At 40.0% G+C, this 19,528-nt stretch overlaps 1 protein-coding gene across 5 annotated transcripts in view; it reads right to left on the minus strand.

Annotated features, from left to right (window-relative positions):
- The window catches only part of abcc3 (ATP-binding cassette, sub-family C (CFTR/MRP), member 3), a 64,810-nt gene that overhangs the window by 9,756 nt on the left and 35,526 nt on the right, over window positions 1-19,528 (minus strand). The window contains exons 8-23 of one of the 5 annotated variants that reach the window (XM_036142545.1): window positions 15,009-15,266; window positions 12,061-12,238; window positions 11,769-11,930; window positions 11,538-11,630; window positions 10,537-10,740; window positions 9,580-9,726; window positions 9,399-9,486; window positions 9,124-9,190; window positions 8,907-9,033; window positions 6,877-7,053; window positions 6,312-6,479; window positions 5,861-6,044; window positions 5,659-5,767; window positions 5,407-5,560; window positions 4,264-4,471; window positions 1,249-1,562 (exon numbers count right to left, since the gene is read on the minus strand). In XM_036142545.1, the coding sequence (XP_035998438.1) occupies window positions 1,249-1,562; window positions 4,264-4,471; window positions 5,407-5,560; window positions 5,659-5,767; window positions 5,861-6,044; window positions 6,312-6,479; window positions 6,877-7,053; window positions 8,907-9,033; window positions 9,124-9,190; window positions 9,399-9,486; window positions 9,580-9,726; window positions 10,537-10,740; window positions 11,538-11,630; window positions 11,769-11,930; window positions 12,061-12,238; window positions 15,009-15,266 (2,638 nt within the window). Of the gene's footprint in view, window positions 1-1,248; window positions 1,601-3,532; window positions 3,844-4,263; window positions 4,472-5,406; window positions 5,561-5,658; window positions 5,768-5,860; window positions 6,045-6,311; window positions 6,480-6,876; window positions 7,054-8,906; window positions 9,034-9,123; window positions 9,191-9,398; window positions 9,487-9,579; window positions 9,727-10,536; window positions 10,741-11,537; window positions 11,631-11,768; window positions 11,931-12,060; window positions 12,239-15,008; window positions 15,267-19,528 lie in introns of those variants that run through there. The other 4 variants (XM_036142546.1, XM_036142547.1, XM_036142548.1 and 1 more) reach the window with 4 other exon arrangements.

Raw genomic sequence — 19,528 nt, forward strand, 5'->3', positions numbered from 1 at the left:
GCAAATTAATGTCTGAATACGGCAATTATCAAGTTTTGTTAAAGATTCTCAAATAGATTTGGGTCTGGTCTTTGATCCATTGTAACACATGAATATGGCTCTGGCAGGTTCCAGGTTTAAGATAAACCCCAGTCCCGGGTCTTATGCGGCCTCTAAAGGCTCATTTTCCAGGACTGACCTGTAATTATCTGTTTTCTAATAAACATTGACCAGTTTCCTCTCCCCACGCAGGATAAAAGCACCCCCATCACATAATACTCCCACTATCACTTATCTCCTGTTATGCTCAGGATGACCTGACTTATCGGGTGTGCACCTAATAGCTGCACTGTCAACAGATTCTAGCACCATGCACATTTTACTTCAATTTTACCATTTTGTGATACTGTATGTTGGACTATCAAATAAAATCCCAATAAAACCCAGATTAATTCTGTGCTTGTAAAGAACAAAATGTGAAAAAGAATGGGAGCGCTTTTGAAACCTTAGGTTTCCTTAAAGCAAGCCTATGATGTAACCAGTAATACCCACCATCCTCTTTGTGACAGTCAATATGATGCTCCATGCTTATTGGCCAGAGATTTAAAACATTTGTACAAAGCTCTACCTGATAGCGGTTTTATTTTACTTTCCAATATCTGTTCTTTATTTCAAAATTCGGAGTGCTGCAGGGATAAGTGTTTCTCATTTGACTTGTAATTATCTGTGTAATTACATATAATTACATTATTGAGTGTAGGTCTTTTTAGCCTTCAAAAACAATGACTTGTTAAGCAGTGTCAGAAATATCAGTGGCCGCCTCAGTGGGATCACGCCATAATATTTAGCTAGAAAAAGTGTATTACACCAGATAGTGGAAATAGAAGATGTGTAATTTGACATGTTTTTTAGCAGAGCTTCACTGAATTAAATTCAAAACCTGATCTTCTGAATTGTCTGTCACAACTGAATGATAGATGCACTGAGTCTATATAGAACAGTGAGGCCAGAAAAAACTTCTATCGCGGTAAACAGCCGAACCAAATGCTGCTGCTGATTGGAGCTTCTACTCTACCATTGAAGCAGCTACATGAAAAGCTACTACAACTACAAACTAGCACAACAACTCAAATGACATTCGGTCTAAAACACTAGAACAGTTATGATTACTGCCTCGAACACGTTCAGCGGTCTACGGCACACTCGCTCATCAACACTCACGCCCATGCATGTTGCAGTAATGAATTAGCACACTCGTTTCCTATTTACCTGAACCCACCAATAGAACACCATTAACGGGGCTATGACTATGAGCAACATTGGGGTGAGGGCAGAGCATATGAGCAGCACATTCAGTGTGTACCAGAAAGTGCGCATCCATATGTCAATATTATCTGGGATATGGGTGTCTATAGCATCCACGTCTTTGCTGAAGCGGTTCAGTAACCGCCCAGTCGGGGTGCTTTCGAAGAAGGCCTGCGGAGCTCGCAGGACCCCCTGCAGCATGTTCTGGTGTGTGAGCTTGGCCGCTTGCAGCATACTGTAGGCCCGGCACAACAGGCAGTTAACCAAAACCAGCACACCTGCGAGAAGGGGGGAGGGGAGGACAACACAACAACACCTGCGTTAAATGGATAAGGACCTGTTCCGATCGTCTACTGAAAAAGCCTCTTTTGATTTTTCCCTAAATAGACAGAAGCTTATTAACACCCCATGAAGCAAGACCCACTTTAACACATTAAAATCCACCCACTTATGGGCATCTTTACAAATGGCAGAACTAATCCAACATTAATATGTCCAAACACCTGTAGAAGCTACAGAATCAGCCTATTTTTCAGTTCTTGCAACCTACATGTTTAAACTGAATCTTTAACTGTCTGCAGTTTTGCATTTGATGCATGTTTCCAAGTCTTTGGTGATTTACACTGTAGACCCTGTTGGTTTGACATCTGCGACATTGTTCTATGAAGAATATATAATGCAAGCATGAACACATCAGGCTAAAGTAACAACTAAAAGACAAAGTAACAGTGTAAAAATCATTAAAATTACACTTCATGTATCCCTGGAGAAAATGATAATGCATTCCTGGGTTTTGCGTCAAATGAGCCGTGGAGAATGTGAGGTTTGCTCATAAGTAGTTCTGCAGCCTCCAAGAAAGAAAGTTATCTGTATTTATGCAAACTGAAGCTCATTCAGCAAGCCATCTACTGCAGGTAACATACTGACTGGTTACAAACTCTCCAGAGCATCCCGCTTTCAAAAAATACACACTGCTTCTTTAAAAGCTCTCTGCTTGTACTGTAGCAGCAAATTTGAAATGTGTCTAAATAATAATACTGAATATCTAGAGTTCACAGTGTCTGTAATGAAATACAGTGCCTTGCAAAAGTATTTATACTCCTTAAACTTTGTATAAATTATTATTATTATTATTATTTTTTTTTTTTTTACAAATAAACATCTGAAAACTGTAGCCCAAGCTCAGAAAGAATTTTCAAGTCTTGACAAAGATTATCATCTGGATTTTGACTTGGCCAGTCAAAAACATAAATATGTTGGGTTTTTTTTATCTAAGTGAGTAGTACATTTATAAAAGCAGCACTATTTCATGAAACTATATAAAACTCCAATTCAACACAATGAAGTTTGTGCTTTTAACGGCACAAAATGTTAAGAAGTTAAAGAAATACAAAAACCTTTGCAATCCACTGTAAACGTCAAAGCAGTGTAGGACTTATTGTGCGTTTATGTTTAATCTGCCTTTCATTCATTAAAAGAAGTAAGAAGAAGAAGCCTATGCAGGAAGATTATTAATTAATTGTTTAGAACAAAAAAAACTATCTTTCAAATATGTCTGGGCTTATCTAAAAACCTAAACGTTTACAAAATCCTTCAAAAGAACGATTCACGATGGTCTGAAATCAAGAGCAACTCGTATATCCCCTTAATCAACCCAACCAGATGTTCGGATGCCATCTGAGAACTAGGGTGCTCTAGGTTTCCATGGTGATAACCTAAACATTGCACAACAGCATACAGATAGCAAGCATATCACTGAAGCAATCGTGACAACAAACCGGCACACCTCGATATTAGCAATACTGGCCTACTCTAAACAGACATTAAATTGTTGTTTCATCACTGATCCACTACTAGAGGGCAGTAATGAGCTATTTAAGAAGAGTTCTACCACTTAATGTCTTTTTTTTTTCTTTTGCTTCTAGGGATTGTGAAAGGCGCGTGTGATGTGTGTGTAAAGGGTGCGGCAGCACGCTGCAGGCCGGACAAGAAGGGTACTGACTGCAGGAGAGAGCAAAGTAAAATCAGTAGCAAAGAGGAGGAAAACCAGCAGCAGCAGGGGGCCATCATCATCAGCATCGCATGCTAAGGAAAACAAAAGCCGTAACCGGAAGGTTAGAGGATGCACTGAACCAAACATGCAGGCTGCATGCCACTCCAGGAAGAGGAAGAGTCACATATTTGCAAAGAGGAAGAAAGAGAGCTTTATGGCACACAGGAAACGGAGAATTTCCCAGCCCGAGAGTACCTGGACAAAGACGTAAATGAAAGCCAGGGGAGCAATGACAAGGGCAAAGTAGGGTGTGCTGCTAATGATAACGATCATGGTGGAGAGGGAAAGGAAGAAGGTGCCGAGGAACATGAGCACGGTGGACGGCAGCGCCTCATCTATCACGTAGATGTCTTTGGAGAAGCGGTTGATGATCCGTCCTATGGGTGTGGTGTCAAAGAAAGACTGGGGGGTGTGAAGTTTGTTGATGAGCAGGTTAAAGTGCAGCTTCTTGGCTGCGCCGATGTTCCCCATGGCTAGAGTGAAGGAAGAGAGCATGACCAGGATACCTGGGGAGGGGGTTAAACCAAAGGAGAGGGAGAAGAAATAAAAGGGTTTTGTGAAAAGAAGACCTAAGGTGGACACAGGCAGTATGATGAAGTGAGGAATAACAGTGAACATTGTTTCAAATCCACAGCCTCCTCCTTGCAAAAAAAAGTGGCAAACATGGAATGTTAAGCCTTTCTGTGAGCATGATGAAACCTTTCTGCACAAAAAAAAACTACCTGCAAATCAAAGCGTTTCAGATGATATTTCCAGCACCAAGAAGCTGTGAGGGTGGAAGTGGAATACTGTAACATGAACTCCAAGAGGCTCATGACAAATAATGAGGACAAAAATGTTTTTGTTTTTTTTTCTAGTAGGCATTTCCAACTATTTAAGATGCTTTAATAAGAGTTCAGTGGGGTAGCCGGTGTCTGGTTTCTTACCTTGTGCAATGCCCAGAGCCGCGTACACCCCCACCCTCATTTGAACATTTTCTTTGGTACTATTTGTCGACGCGTCGTCGGTCCACCGGCTGAGCCAGATGTTCGCTCCGATGGCGGCGGCACTCTGGCAGCCGTACAGCAGGCAAATGATCACTGACAGCACAAGTCCTACGGCCTTCGCGTACTCCAGAAACACTTTGGTTTTTACCTGTGGAAGAGCAAAGGTCCAGTCAAATGTCAGCAGTGTAGATGTTTTATGACGTCGAAAGCTCAGGGTTTCCCCCACTGTATTATAAGCCTGGAGCTCAGTCAGGCTTTATTTTAATTACGTTTTTTATGCACCAGTAACAGTGATACCAAGGATGGTATATAGTAGGGAGCTTTGTCAAAAATAATCGATGCCTAAATGTTTGAGGGCAACATAAAAAAGGTCAGTTAAGCTCCTGTATCTGCAACAGTGACTAAAAGGATTCAAATAATTCAGCTCGTAACATATTTTTATATGGTTGTTAATAGTTTGTGGACAAATCTTATAGAAAACATTCTTGTCCCTTGTAAATGTATCCCTATTTTTTGACTGTCATAATATTTGATGACTAGTGTTTCAGCTGCTCTCGGCTCAGCTTTGCCCCAATGTCAACAGCTGTCTGGGTCACAGAACAGCATACTTGATTTAAAGAGACAGGAAGGGATTTTCCTAAAAGCGTGAAAAACTACTTTTTAGAAACTTGATAGCCTATAAAAAATTACAAGCGGTGCATTATGTAGGCAGAGATCTCAAGAAATAGGCCAACCAAATTGCTTTGCACAGCTTGGTGGGGTGAGGGTAGCGACTCGAATCCTGATAATTTAAAAATACTCATCAGGATCATGGATCTGGTACTTGGGATTGTATTGAGAAATCTCTAATCCAAGGGGTTCACAGCTGCAGTTGCTGCTGTTCATCATTTAATCAACAGGCACAAACAATAAAAAAATAAACACTTGAGCACAAAAATGTTTAAAGATTAATTAACATCTTTTTTTCCCAAATATAAAGACAAGTGACTTAAAAAGGGAAACTTGGTTTTCACTTAAAAACTGATTACAGACGAAAGCTGAAAGAAAAACAGAACAGAGAGAAGCAGAAATTTCTCCACCGACCCGGCCTGTTTCTGCCGTCTCTGCCTGGATGAGCTTTTCCATCTCTGGGGACTTCTTCTCCTGAGCCTCTGGATGCTTCCTCTGGCTGCAGCCGTGTCTCCTGACTGAGCGACACCTGAGGTTCTCACTGTCTCCAGACATGATGCTGATCTGCCTGGAAAAGGACAGGGGCCAATAAATTCATGTCAGTGGACAAAAAAAAAAAAAAAAAGAGGATATCTAACACGATTTTCTACTTTTGTGTTCTCGCACCTCATGAAAGTTTTCTTTGCTTCGTTGACAGTGGGTTCATTATCCACCATGTCTGTGTGGTGGTTGCTAAGCACGTCGTCGGGGAATAACTCGTCTTCCATTAAATCCTCTGAGACAAACACAAAGAGACTGTATGACACCATCACGATCAATCATTAATGTCAGAAGGGATCAACTGGAAGAGAAAGAAGTGTTGCTCAACCAGTGGCTTCGTCCTCCTCTATGATGTCATCCATAGCGTAGTTCCTGAGAAACTCTGCGAAGGCTCCGTTCTGTTTGAGCAGCTCCTGATAGGAGCCCATCTCCGACACCCTGCCATCCACCATCACCACTATGTTGTCCACCTGAGGCAGGTAGCTGATGCCGTGTGTCACCAGGACGCGAGTCTTGGATCAAACAAAGGAAATTAATCAACACCAGTAAAGAAAACCCACCCACAGAGACACACCTCTCACAAAAAACAGGCTCTGATCAGAGCACAGGCAATAAGTTTACGACACAGAATGAGTCATTCACCTATAAAAATTTATATGACTTTCTCACAGGGAAAATGATGAGATTCCATTTCCTCAGCCGAATTAAGGCTGAGACACCGCTGTCATTCTAGCAGCTTTGTGGCGTGGGGTTTTGGGTCAGTAAGAGAGTTTGCTCACCTTGCCCTTCAAAATACCCTCTGGACCTATAAGGTTGTCGAAGATGTGTTTGGACACGTGGGCGTCCACCGCAGACAGCGGGTCGTCCAGAAGGTAGACGTCCGCGCCGCTGTACAGAGCTCGAGCCAAGCTCACCCTCTGTCTCTGACCACCGGAGAGGTTGATGCCCTGCAGGAAGAAATTGCCATATTTTATCACTATGGCAACCAAGGACACTTTGTTGTCGGGGTTCTACAAATAATAACAAAAATGATGAAAGAAGAAATACAAAACTCGATAAATAAAAAGAGCCTTGAGAGGAGAGAATTTCGATCAGACTTCTCTTAGGAAGCTTTGAAAAACACTTTGTAAGGGGGGGGGGGGTTATCTGAATTCTTTTAATATTTGCATCCTTTTTACTTTAAAAATCACACACTGCTGCGAGTTAGTTAACGCATAAGCCTCTGCCAAAATACACGTGTTGTTGTAAAATGACAAGAAGCAGAAAAGTTCAAGGAATCTAAATCCTAGTTTTAAAAACATTGATATTATCTAAGTGCTTTTACTGTTTTTTTTGTTTTTTTACCTTCTCTCCAATCTCTGTCATGTCTCCTCCAGGCAGAACTTTCAGATCTTGTGTTAAGGCACAGGCTTCCAGAACACGGTGGTATTTACACTCGTTGAAGGTGTTCCCGAACAGAATATTGTCCCGCAGGGTGGCATTCTGTATCCAGGCCTGCTGGGGAACATAGGCCACTGATCCCTGGGGATACATTCAGATAACTGTTAGTTCTCCCTTTTTATCTCCACAATTTATACAATGTTTACATTCTGGGCATTAGAGACTCCAGCTTGGTGAGAAGACATCAATAATTTGTGATTCTTCCACCATTTATGCTCTGCGACGCGTTGATGCTTGACACTAAAAAACCTAAAGCTCAACACCTTCAAAATGACAACCCGGGGTACCGGCCTCATGGAGAAGTCTTAACACCAAATCTGAACTCTCTTTTTATTTCTTTAATCTATTTTTAATCACTTGGGAGCTGCGTAAAAATGTTGACCTTTTAAAAATCATTGCACATGAGCTTAGAACGTACAGATTTCTTTCAGGTTTCTTCAGTTTTTGCTTTTTTGTCACACTTAAGTGTTTCAGGTCATTAAAAAATGTCAGGATCAGGCAAAGAACCTGGGTAAATACAAAAAGTGCTTTTCAGCTGAAGATTTTATTTATTAAGCAAAAAAAAAGCCACACAGACCAACCCTTTAATGTGAAATTAAACCATGAATTAGTCAGTAACCACAACCATTGACATCTATCAGCCTGGAAACAGCATCTAAAGTGAAGGCCAAGGTTCATGATTCAGCAATAAGAAAGAGACTGGACAAAAAATGGTCTCCATGGGAAACTTCCAAGGGAAAAAAAGCCCACTGCTGTCCAAAAAGAACACAAAGGCCCATTTTAAACAAAACGAAGGCCCTCATTCACAAAGATAATCAGATGTAGCTAAATTAAAAGAATCCTGCAAAAAAAAAAAAAAAATGGGGCAAAGCTCCTCCACAGAGACATTATTGCAGTTATCACGCATGCTTGATGGTAGCTGCTCCTACAAAAGGTGGCCCAACTAGTAATTAGGTTTCACTATTAGGCTTTATGAGTAAGTAGTTCTTTTCCCTAAACAAAGAAAATGATTATTGGAAAACTGATTTTTGCATTTACTCATCGTTTGTTTGGGGATATGGACAATTTGGGAATGAGATAAGGTTGGGCTCAATGGACGCATACATCTAAAAAGGCAAATATCTGGAAATCCCAGTTAAAAGAATCAAAGTCAGCTTTATTCAGCAACTTTGTGCACAGAAACAAGGAATTTCACTTTGTTGTCAAAATACATTTTAAATATAGACAGGTGATAATAATACACAGTTTTTAGAAATATATACTGTATATATAATGTGTTTTAATAAAAGAGAAACCACAGGGAATTAGTGTAATTACATCTGGGCACTCTTGACTAGTGTTCATCAGATTAAGAGCCTGTGGAAATTGTCTGTAAGGCGACTGTCTTTGTGAACAGTCTCCTGCAGTGTTGACCTGAAGGTAAAAGTCTAAACTGGATGTGTGTAGGATGTGTAAGGTCTCCAGAGAAGTTAGCTGCCCTTTTCCTAACCCTAGGCCTGTACAAGTCCAGGATGCTGGGAAGGTGAGCCCTGATGAAACCTAATTGTTTGTAGCAGTCTTGACCCGTCTGGTTTTGTGGATGAGCCACACCCTCCAGTGATGGAAAACCAAAATATTGGAACATAAACTAATCAAATATGGACAAAAGTTTTACATTTGAAATTTTACACTACAACTGGTTTCCAAGATTATGCAGCAGCTGTAGGAATGTGTGAAATTATGAAACATTTATTTCTTTGAAAATATTTAAATTGCTGAATTCTTGTGGTCACATTAATCCTAAATGTCTTCTTTCCACCAAATTATAAAATCTTAAGCTTTCTAACAGCAAGTGAAATGTGCAGCCACTTGTTAGCAACGCTTGAGAAAAGGCCTGTCGGCCCCCAAGTAGGGTCACCTGTAGTTTAAAAAAAAAAATCTTCATGAAGTCATACCCGAACAGAAACTTCGCCTTCCAGTTTCTCCATATCACCCAGCAGTGCAGAGATCAGGGAGGACTTCCCACAGCCAACGTGGCCCACGATGGCCACCAGGGAGCCCGGGGGCACCATCACATTAATGCTGGCAACACACAGCAAGCATGTCAGAGAAGGCAGAATAAAAACGCAAGACATGTGAAAGCAGATATTTTATCAGCTAAACATGGCATACTTGTGGAGAACAGGTTGATCTTCTTTGGCCCACGTGAATTTCCCATTGACTACTGAGACAGCAAACGCTGTAGGGCAACAGCAAGAGAGAACACTTTAACAGCTTTTGAACCGATGACAGATGAGAAACAACATTAGTCGTCTTACTGCGCCCTAGGGTTAGAGTCAGTAGGTGAAAGGCTAGGTGACTAAATTGGATTTCATTTATAAAGAACTCAAAAGAAACTCCGACAACACCCTTTAAAACATGCAAGTAGAGACAGAGCTTTATTTAACCTGAGCTGGTATTCTTTCTGTCCACCGAGGTCGGGTCCAACTCATCGTGACTAAGGAAATTTTGGATTCGCTTCAGTGAAACACTGGCCTGGGGAGCAGAATACACAGAATAAACATTCAACTAAAGCTGCAGAGCAACATAGGCGGGACGGTGAGACAAGAACGGAGGGAGAAATGACACCTGAACGAGGCTGCTGATCACTTGAGGAAGCATGTTCAGAGGAAATCGCAGGATGTTGAAAAGGGAGAGAGACACAAAGGCCCTCTCTGCGTCCAGCACGTTGTTCTCATCCACGGTGACATACACAGCAAATGTTGTCAAGGCAACCTGCAGACACATTGGTAAAACAGTAAGCCTATGTTAGTGCACCAATAAACTTCACGCAAGCACTTTTTTTTTTAACTTGTCCTTGAAAAACAAGCCTTCAGGGCTCGGGTTTTTGCCAACAGTCAAAGATGGCATGTGGGGCTCCTCAGGACTCCATTCTTGGACACTTTTATTTAATATCTATTAGCTACCCTTATGCCTGATTTTATAGTATAGCATCAGCTGCCATACCTATGCTAAGGTTGACTGCAAAGAAAATAAAATGGGAAATATATTTTCCCATTTAAAATCATAATTAAAAAATGTTTTGTTTTTATAATCTAAACCAGTTTAATCTGAAATATATACATGGAAACTATATTTGTGGTTTCTGTGACATTGTTGGGGTTTGTCCAGGATTTGAATCCAGGAAATTACAGAAACTCTACTCTCAGGTAAGTAAAGGTGAATGAATCAATCAGCTATTCAATTCTTCTAATACATTTAAGTGTCAAGAAGAAGCAACTTTTCTTCAAAGAAACTTCAAAAAGAAAATCAAAACAAAGAAAAGATAAGTGTTAGCAATCCAGCTAAAAAAAAAAAAAAAGAGTGAGGAGGCCTCAAAATAGAATTAGCTACTGTATTCAAGGTGATAATCTTGCACATCAAAGTTGCAAACAGCAACTAACAGACATAATACTTTTCAAAGTCAAACAAATTTCCTATAATTGTACTATTTCTTACAGATCAAATTCTGCAAACAATATGAAAATTATTCTTGGAGATGTCACAGATGTCACAGTAGTAAATAGAAAAATGCTAAAAACTTACAAGGAATGGGGCACTGGTCCAGGCCATCGTGGAGAGCGCGCCCAGGTAGGCCGTCTTTCGGAGGACAGTGAGTTCCTTCTGCCGAATGGCCAGGACCTTATCTTTGAAGGAGTTCTCCCAGGCATACAGCTTCAGGACTTTGATGCCATTAAGAATCTCACTCATCAGTTTGATACGAGCGTCCTTGTGCTGCATCTGTTCCACCTGAGGATGACAAAAAGGTTGTTTTAATTGTTGATTTACAGACCTGGAGCAACCCCTTCGCACCAGCTACAGTTGACGTAAATAAAAGCAAGCAGGCAGTCTGTACATTTAATGTACCTTCCAGAGGGATCCACAGGAAGTATTCCACATATGATTTGGATTCAAAATGCAATAACAAAAATTCATAAAAATCCACTGGTGATCAGCAAGTTGGAGACTCAAAAATCATATTTTATTTCTGATCAGTGAACACACCATACAAAGTGCTACCAGGTCACACTGACAACCGCATTCTTTGATGTAGACGCTGTTACTGACTGTGAAAAATCCAAAATTTGCAACTTCCCATTTCTGTGAGGTGTTAATATTCAAACGTATAGGAGTGACAGAGATGTATAAAGCTTTCAAAGAGAAACAGTATTTTTGACGACATGTCCAGGCATGTCTTAAGTTAATTTAGGCCACAAGAGAGCAAAGCTTTCAGCAGATAACAGGAAGGTTAAACAGAGCACAGCAAAGGTGCTCTGTTGATCCTTTCCTGATCCATCATAAAAAATGCTCACAAAAACTGGAGGTCAGAAACCAGCTTAAAATATCTAATTGCTGCATCCCTAATTCAGAAAGTTTAAGTCTGTTCAGCAGGGGCACCTAGGTCTAATCAATCCCACCTATTCCAACAAAGGTCAGGAACCTAAATCTAGAACTCTTGTTTTCTATTCTGTAATCTAGTTGGGACTCACGGTACACCATATGAAATTACTGAGTAATTGGCACAAAAAGTAATTCAGTGTCTATACCTGATAGCCTCGTGTCTTCATGGCGATGAAAGCATTAAAGGGGATGAGCATGACCATGACAGCCACTCCAGCGAGCACAGATGGACCAAGGTTCTGGAAAGTATTGAATAAATAAATGTTACATTTTATATTGCGTTGATTTTTAACTTCCTATAGCTTCCTAAATGTACAAGCAAGCACTTGGGCCTTCCTCGTAACAGTGAAATCTGCCATCATCTTTGTGTTACGTACCTGCCAGAGGAAATAAAGTGCAAGGATAATTTGCAGAGGAGCAGACCACAGCATGTTGAGGAAGGTCGTGAGATCCATGAACCTTTGCGCATCAACAGACATCAGATTCACTATTTCTCCCACTGTAGATGAACGCTTCGCAGCATTTGTTATCACCAGGGCCTGAAAAGAAAAGAAAAATGGCCAGGAAAAAGAACACTGCATTAAAAATAGACATTGTTTCATGCAAACCAACAGTTGTGATGAAAACTGCTGCTATGAGAAAATGATATCGTCACTGCTGGATGTTTACCTTCCTGTAGATGGCTCCTATGAGGGCTGTCCGGACGTTCATGCCAGTGACGAAACAGTACTGGAAGTGCCGGTGGAGGATGAGGGTTTGCAGTATGGCTGTGAAGAACATGAGGAAGGCCAGCAGGTAACCCCACCAATCAGGAGTGTCCTTCTCTTTTGTGAAGGAGATCAACATTCTGGAAAAGCACAAAGGAAAGAAATACATTTGGTAGCGATCAGTAACTGAACCTCGCAAGTTCTTGATGCTGCAGGAAATTGTTCCGATACAATAAATTGTCCCTTGTTAACAATGTAAGACTGAGATCAGCTGCCCTGCCCTAGCCTTCTGCGCCTGGTCACAAATCATTATTAAGCAGAAACTGTTTAATCCTTTATACTTTTGCAATGAATCTGAAGGCTATGCATACGAGCCTAAAAACAAAGCTGCAAAGCCTGCAAAAAACATTATTTTACTCCAGGCACTTCAGAGTGAAAACATTGTTGTTATCTAGCTTAAATAGATACTAAAATTACTAGGAGTAAACATTTTGGGAAAGCATAGATGATGAATTCACAGCTTTGTAAGCTTCTTATCAGGGTCATTCTTAACATTGGGGTTTTATTGCGGTGCACTGGATCTATTTGAAAGAAACGTCTCAAACACACTGCCTGCTTTTGTGACATAACAGAAAAACACTAAGATATGAGGAAGATAATAGGTGACCAGTACAAGTCTGGTTCAGAAAGGGGCAACGTTTCAGGTAGGAGACTGGTCCTGTGTTCGATAGATAAATGTGGTTTGGTGTGAAATGTGGATATTAAGCCTGTGACAAAAGAAATGGTCTGTGTCAAGATGCTGGCTGACACTGGTAAGAGTGTCATTACACAGTGACACAAGTCCTGAAAGTGCAGCTGTCAGTTTCAATGTCAATGGAAGACAAGTTATTGTGAGTCTGTGGAGGGATAGATAAAACATTTGACCCAAGTTATCCAGTTTAAAAGGCAAACAGTATAAAACAGTTTAAAAGGTATAACGGTATAAATTCACTATCCCCTTGAAATAACTCAGCACACAGACATTAATGTCTAAGCAGCTGGCATGAAAAATTAGTAATTTTGCCCAAAGTGTCAATATTTCGTGTGGCCACCATTATTTTCCAGCACTGCCTTACGTCTCTTGGACCTGGACGCTTGGCACCATCTAAACCAAATGTGTTTATCTTGGTCTCATCAGACCACAGGACATGGTTCCAGCAATCGATGTCTTTTGTTGGCTGATCTACAGCAAACTGTTTGTGGGTTTTCTTGTGCCTCATCTTTAGAAGAGGCTTCCTTCCGCGACCACAGTCTTTGAAACCAGTTTGATGCACTGTGTGGCCTGGAAACTGTCCTGTTAAACTGCTGGATGGTCTTTACCATCATGCTGCAGCCCATTTTCAGGGTGCCTCGGTCATCTTTATGTAGATTAACTATTTTTTTAAGCTCCTCAGAGAGTTCTTTGTCATGAGGTGGCACGTTGAGCACCTTGTTGGGCCATGTTGAGTGACCAGAACAACAGATTTCACACAGCTGCTCCCCATTCACACCTGAGACTTTGTAACACAAACGAGTCACATGACACAGAGGGAAAATGGCTAAACGGGCACAATTTGGATATTTTTCACTAATGGCTATACTCACTTTTGTTTCGTCTCAAAGCTTCATATTTTCAGTGTTGTCTCATGAAAATATATAATGAAATATTAACAGAAATGTGAGGGCTGCACTCACTTTTGTGAGGTACTATATTTAAACATCTAAATATGGTTGAAGTTAAACATAAATTATTAACATAAACTCTATTCTGTTATTAAGGGGAAAGAATCTTGGTAATCCTTGCAGACCTAAAACAGCAGAAATTTAGCCTCATTTAATGTCAGGCAGTGAGATGGTTATGTACTTTTATAATGTATATAGTTTTGGCCGTATGTGTAGAATGAGCAGATTTCTGGCCTTTTGGATGGTTTGAGTAGGGTTTTACTGATATTCAATTTTAAAGCAAGTTATGTATTATTTGTTTATTTAGCTTAAACAGTGCGTTTTTTGTTTTGTTTTTCTCGCAAGCCTGGTCAGGTTTTGAGGTTTAGCTCCTAAATACCGGCCATTCTTTTACACCACACGTCTCATTGTTCAGGGAGGTTTCTAACCTTCAGCTACAAGCAAAACTAGAGAAACAGCCATTCAACGACTGGAGGTAGTACTGTACTTGTTGAGGCCACAGTCAAGCCAGTAGGGCCAGCCTATGCTGTTTTTCTTGTATCAGCAGGGGAAACTTAAACACAGATAAGCTTAAACAAAAGACCATTGACAGCCCCGACAGTTGCCTCCGAGACCACAAACACATGGGGTGAAAACTAGGATAAACTGTCATCTTGAATTTGCCTGACATACTTCAGTAAATACATCTGCACACATAATGATAAACTTAAGAGTTTATCATCTTTCCATCACAAAAGACGTTTTCATGGTATGCAAGGACAGTCAGACCGAGGCACATAACACTTTGCAATTCAAATTAAGGCTTCTGGCGGTTTTAAACTTCCTGTCACACAACAGATATAATCAGACTTAGTTAACAATCTTGAGTCATATGACAATGCGCAAAAAAATTTGTGGTCGACCAGCTCGAGTATCTTATCTGACTGAAACTTGGAGATAAGGCTTTCACAGAACATTTGCCTTCACCAAATTTCCACCCAGGGCCATTTAAAAGCGTAAAACGGGAAAACTATTTACATTCCGGACAAAGCTAGTACACATTTTACTTGAAAGAAAGCGACCCTGCTTTGGATAGATGCAAACGCAACATGCAAAAAAAATTAGCTGGAAGCAGCTGTTTGCAAAACAGAACAACAGACGACTTTGTTTGCTAATGCATGGCAGCATAGACAACGTGCTGAAGGAGACGCAAATCTTTTTTCCTTTTACCTAAGCAGCTGAGGGTTGACGAAGGTGATGGCATCCTGCATGAGCTTGAAGACTGAGCCGATCAGAAAGTAGGGGCCGAAGGATCTGATGAGGGCACGCAGGAAGGATGGCTGATGGGGAGCTGCTTGGTGACTGGACAGCAGCACCTCCGCTTCCTCTGGGCTGCTTTCATTTGCCCCAGTTCCTCCTGAGACGTGGTTGGTGGTCGATGATTGGGGCTTAGCATACACTGCCTGGCTGGTCAGACTCTGTTCGCTGCTGTAGGGATAGAAGTTCAACAAGTAAATGGAAATGTCCAAATAGACTTCACCTGTTGATACAGTCATCGTGACGCACACAATTTACAACGTGGTTACCACGGGCGAGAAGGAGGACAGATTTTAAGTCTGCTCTATAATGAATAATTTTAACAATTATAAAAACATAAATAAAGCTCCCCATGCTTTGTCTATCCACCAGGTTTAATTATATTTTCTTTCTATAACCCCCCTTGAAAAGATATATTATTACTAATTCTTAGTAAAAGGAAAAAAAAACTATAATTAATAATTGACTCTTACTACAAAATAGTCTCACAAAAGGTAAGAAGTCATGCAGGAAGCACAGAAGGTCCAGACCCCCATTGTTTTAATGGTATTTGTAATGATCAAAATAATTATGAATGGAAAGTATTTATCCTCACGGGGGAAAATCATAATCACATTGACATTTACTAAAATTATTTTCTTTTAACTACTACAGCTCAAAACACTTTCCTCTGCCCGAAAAGACCCTGTGCTGCATGTAGTAGAAAAACAAAACAAAAGGAAAGAAAACAACCATGGCTTGTTTGGTTTTCAGAGTTTGGAAGCTTGTCGCCAGTCAGCAACAGGTTTTGTTTAAAAGATTCATAAAGGAAAGTTATGATTACTTGAACATACAAATAACAGAAAAAATTTATATATATTTTTTTCTTTTCAGAAAATGCTAATCAGGTTTGGACCCTGACTGCACATGTTAAACTTCACAAATATGGAGAACCAAAATCAAAAAATTCCAATTGAAATTGAATCTTTCACATTAACACTTACAATTGAAACCAGATATTTACATATGCTGTTTCCACATTGTCTGATATTAAAGAAGACTATACTTTTCCGAGAATTTTCTTCAACTTATTTCAAGGTCCGATGCTTTCATGCATTTCTCTTTTTTGGGTCTCCTTCAACAAGCTTCTCACAATAGTTTGCTGTTTATTTAGTTTTATACTATTATAGTTAGTTTCTTGGTCCGTTCCTCCAGACAGAATTGGGGAACCTTCAGAACATTTTCCTAATTTAGCGGCATGCTTAGGGTCATTTCCCACTTGGAAGACCTATTTGCATCCAAGCTTCAACTTCCTGGTGGATGTCTTGAGATGTTGCTTCAATATTTTCACATTATTTTCTTTTTTCGTGCTGCCATCCGTTTTGTGCAGTGCACCAGTCCCTCCTGCTGCAACACCACTAGACAATTGTACTTCACAGGTGGAATGGCGTTCTCATGCTTGCAAGTTTCCCCCTTTTTTCTAAATGTAACAGACTGTAGCCAAACACATACTTCTAGTTTCTTCAGAGCACAAGATATCTGCCAAAAAATGTGCACCTTTTGCCCCTCGGTGCACTAGGAAAATTTTATCTGACTTACTCTGCTTTTTGAGACCAGGTTTCTTCCTTGCCGGATGGCTACCGTATTTACCCCACAAGACTTATTTAATTGTTTATAACCCCAGCTTTATTCAGCATTTTTACAAAGTCCTTTGCTTTTGTTGTGGAGTTTATACATTTTTCCTGTCAAAACATGGTCATCTCCAGGACCCATAACACATTTCCTTTCTGAGATGTGGTTGATTTCAAAAGCAGGCCAATGGAGGTCTCCACATCTACATCATTGTAATTAAGTTATTCTATTAAATCCAATTTAAAATAATTTTGTTAGACAAGAAAATCAGCACGTCAACGTCTCCATACACTCACACATTAGAGTAAACATTGAGAGAAAGAGTTGTGATGGCGCTAAGCCTTCCTGCAGTGTCCCTCTTTGACACCAGGGGACAGCACTTTACACATCAAGGAACATCTCAAGGGTTTTATGCTAAAGGAACTATGATAGGAAGCATACTGCTTGCTCCCTTCTTACTGATTGCAGTATTCAGACATTTATCATGCTGACTGCTGACTTGCTTCTGCGTTGGATAAAAAGTCCTTACCAATTAGACCTTTTGGGATGCAGCCTGTGTGTTTACTAATATCGGGCTCTTTAGGCCCGGCTACTATGGCAATTTCAGCCAAATTTGCAACTACGGATGGGTTGAGCGTTTGGTAAGACATGTTTGATTTAGTAATATCATAAAAAACATTTGTACAAAAAAGGGAAATGTTAAAAGAAACACAAACTTTACTATGGATTCAACTTTTAATCAACCCTATAAATGGACAACCGCAGCAAACAGATCAAATAAATAAAGGCAAAAATAACGGTTTTATTATGGCTGATATTATATTGTGGTTATGACTAATTTCTTTAATTTTTTCCCCTCAATCATCCCTCAAAAATCCCTCTTGCCTTTGCTATCTAACCCTGAACCATATCCCTACACTTCATGTTTTCCATCTTCCTCCATTACTTTGTTTACATAATGGTATGATCCCAGATTCTAGTCAGTGTTTGCATGTGATTGGCCACAGGGGACTGGCCGTGTGGTATCTGTTTAGACATGCGACAGTGATCGTGACGCAGGACAGAATTGAGGATGTTTAATCAAAACAGAGAATAGGTCATTTTTCTTATGGCAAACATATCATATTGATAAAGATTGGTAATGGGCCATAATAGCAATCAATATTGGCCCAAATGTTCACATTGGTGCCTCATTACACTGTTATTAATAGGAAGAATATAAGAAACCTTTCTTGAAAAGATAATTATCAGTCATGAGCTGATCTAAAATGTTATGTGTTAAAAAGGTGTAGAGCCCCACAAAAAGCAATCTAAAATGTTTAAGAAACACTAGTTGGCATTTGTAGTCTATTAATAATAGATCTGAACGCGCTTTGTGGATTTTGGTAGTAACAGAAATGAAGTGAAAAAGAGCAGCTTTAACTATATGAATAAATCGCTTATTACTTTAGCTCCGTTTTCTACCATGTGAAACGTTTTTATTGGTTCTCACAACTTCAGAATAAGCCGCAACACACAGCTGGAGAAAAACATGAATAAATGTCCTGTCTTATGAACTGAATTTGTTGAACTAATAAAGACTGTGAAAACCCTCAACAGGGCCTGAGGCCCTCCACTATAATACAGGAAATGATTCAGGTTTTCAGGCACAGACGTATTCATCTAAATACAACAAATCTATCATAACACAAGCTTCATGGGACTAAGGTTTACTGTAGGTTTGTCAAGCTCAAGTGAAAAGACCAAAGTCGCTTTGCCATATTATTTCACAAGTTAATCTCAGTCCATAATGAAACAGACAGGAAAGCTGTGCGATAGTGAAACAGGAAACAGCCTGTTGGGGAGTTCAGAGTTCAGCAAAGTTGCTATGCAGGGTTTTTTCAGAGTGCATTTAAGTGGTAGTAGAGTTCTGCCCCAAGGCAAACTACTGAAGCCAAACCAATTAGTACGCATTATAGCTGAAAACCTGTTATTGTGTAATGACTTTAGAATTAACCTTTTTTCAAGGATGAACATAAATCTACGGATCAGCAGGAATGATTTTAACACGTTTTTTTTTTTACTTTTCCCTTTCTCTTTGCTCTTCAGATCACATAAATCAGCATGCTGGAAGCAGATTGACATATCAGAGGAAACCATACCGCTGTGTGGGTTACATTTAGCATGCTCAAAGTTTCACTCGTGCAAAAGGAAGGTAACATCAAAGAGCAAGAAACACAAAGAACCACGTCCCCTGAGACAACCTCCTCTCCTTTCTGTAGTTTTACAAAGAAGCAAGCAAAAAGCAACGCGTCTCAAACCGCAGCAATGTTCTGATTTTATTACTACAAACTGTAATGTATCTTTTGGCAATTAATGTGATACAACTACACCAAGTAGTGTATAATAATGAAGTTAGAGTAACATTATACTCAAGAGTTTTTGCACACATCTAAAAAGAGTGACATGCATGTTTTTAAAGCAATTCTGCCCCATTCTTCTTTGCAAATTAGCTTAGGGTCAGTCAGATTGGATGGAGAATGTCTGAAATAAAAACTAAAAAAAAAAAATCAATTCAGTAACACAGCTGGATGTCCTGCTGGAAGGGGAACCTCCTCCACAGCCTCAGGTCTTTTGCAGCTTCCAACATTTTTTTTTTTTTTCCCCAGTGACTGTTTTGATCCATCTTTCCATAAATAAATCAATGGACTGAATTTACATGGAGCTTTTCTGGCGATTCCGACCACTCAAAGCGCTTAATGTTGTGACCACATTCACACACAGATTGGAAGGCCTTGCCCAGGGGCACATCAAAATTTGACAGTAGGAAGCAGGTATTAAAC

This window comes from Fundulus heteroclitus, chromosome 10 (genome assembly GCF_011125445.2).
Source record: "Fundulus heteroclitus isolate FHET01 chromosome 10, MU-UCD_Fhet_4.1, whole genome shotgun sequence".
NCBI classification, from domain to species: Eukaryota; Metazoa; Chordata; class Actinopteri; order Cyprinodontiformes; family Fundulidae; genus Fundulus; species Fundulus heteroclitus.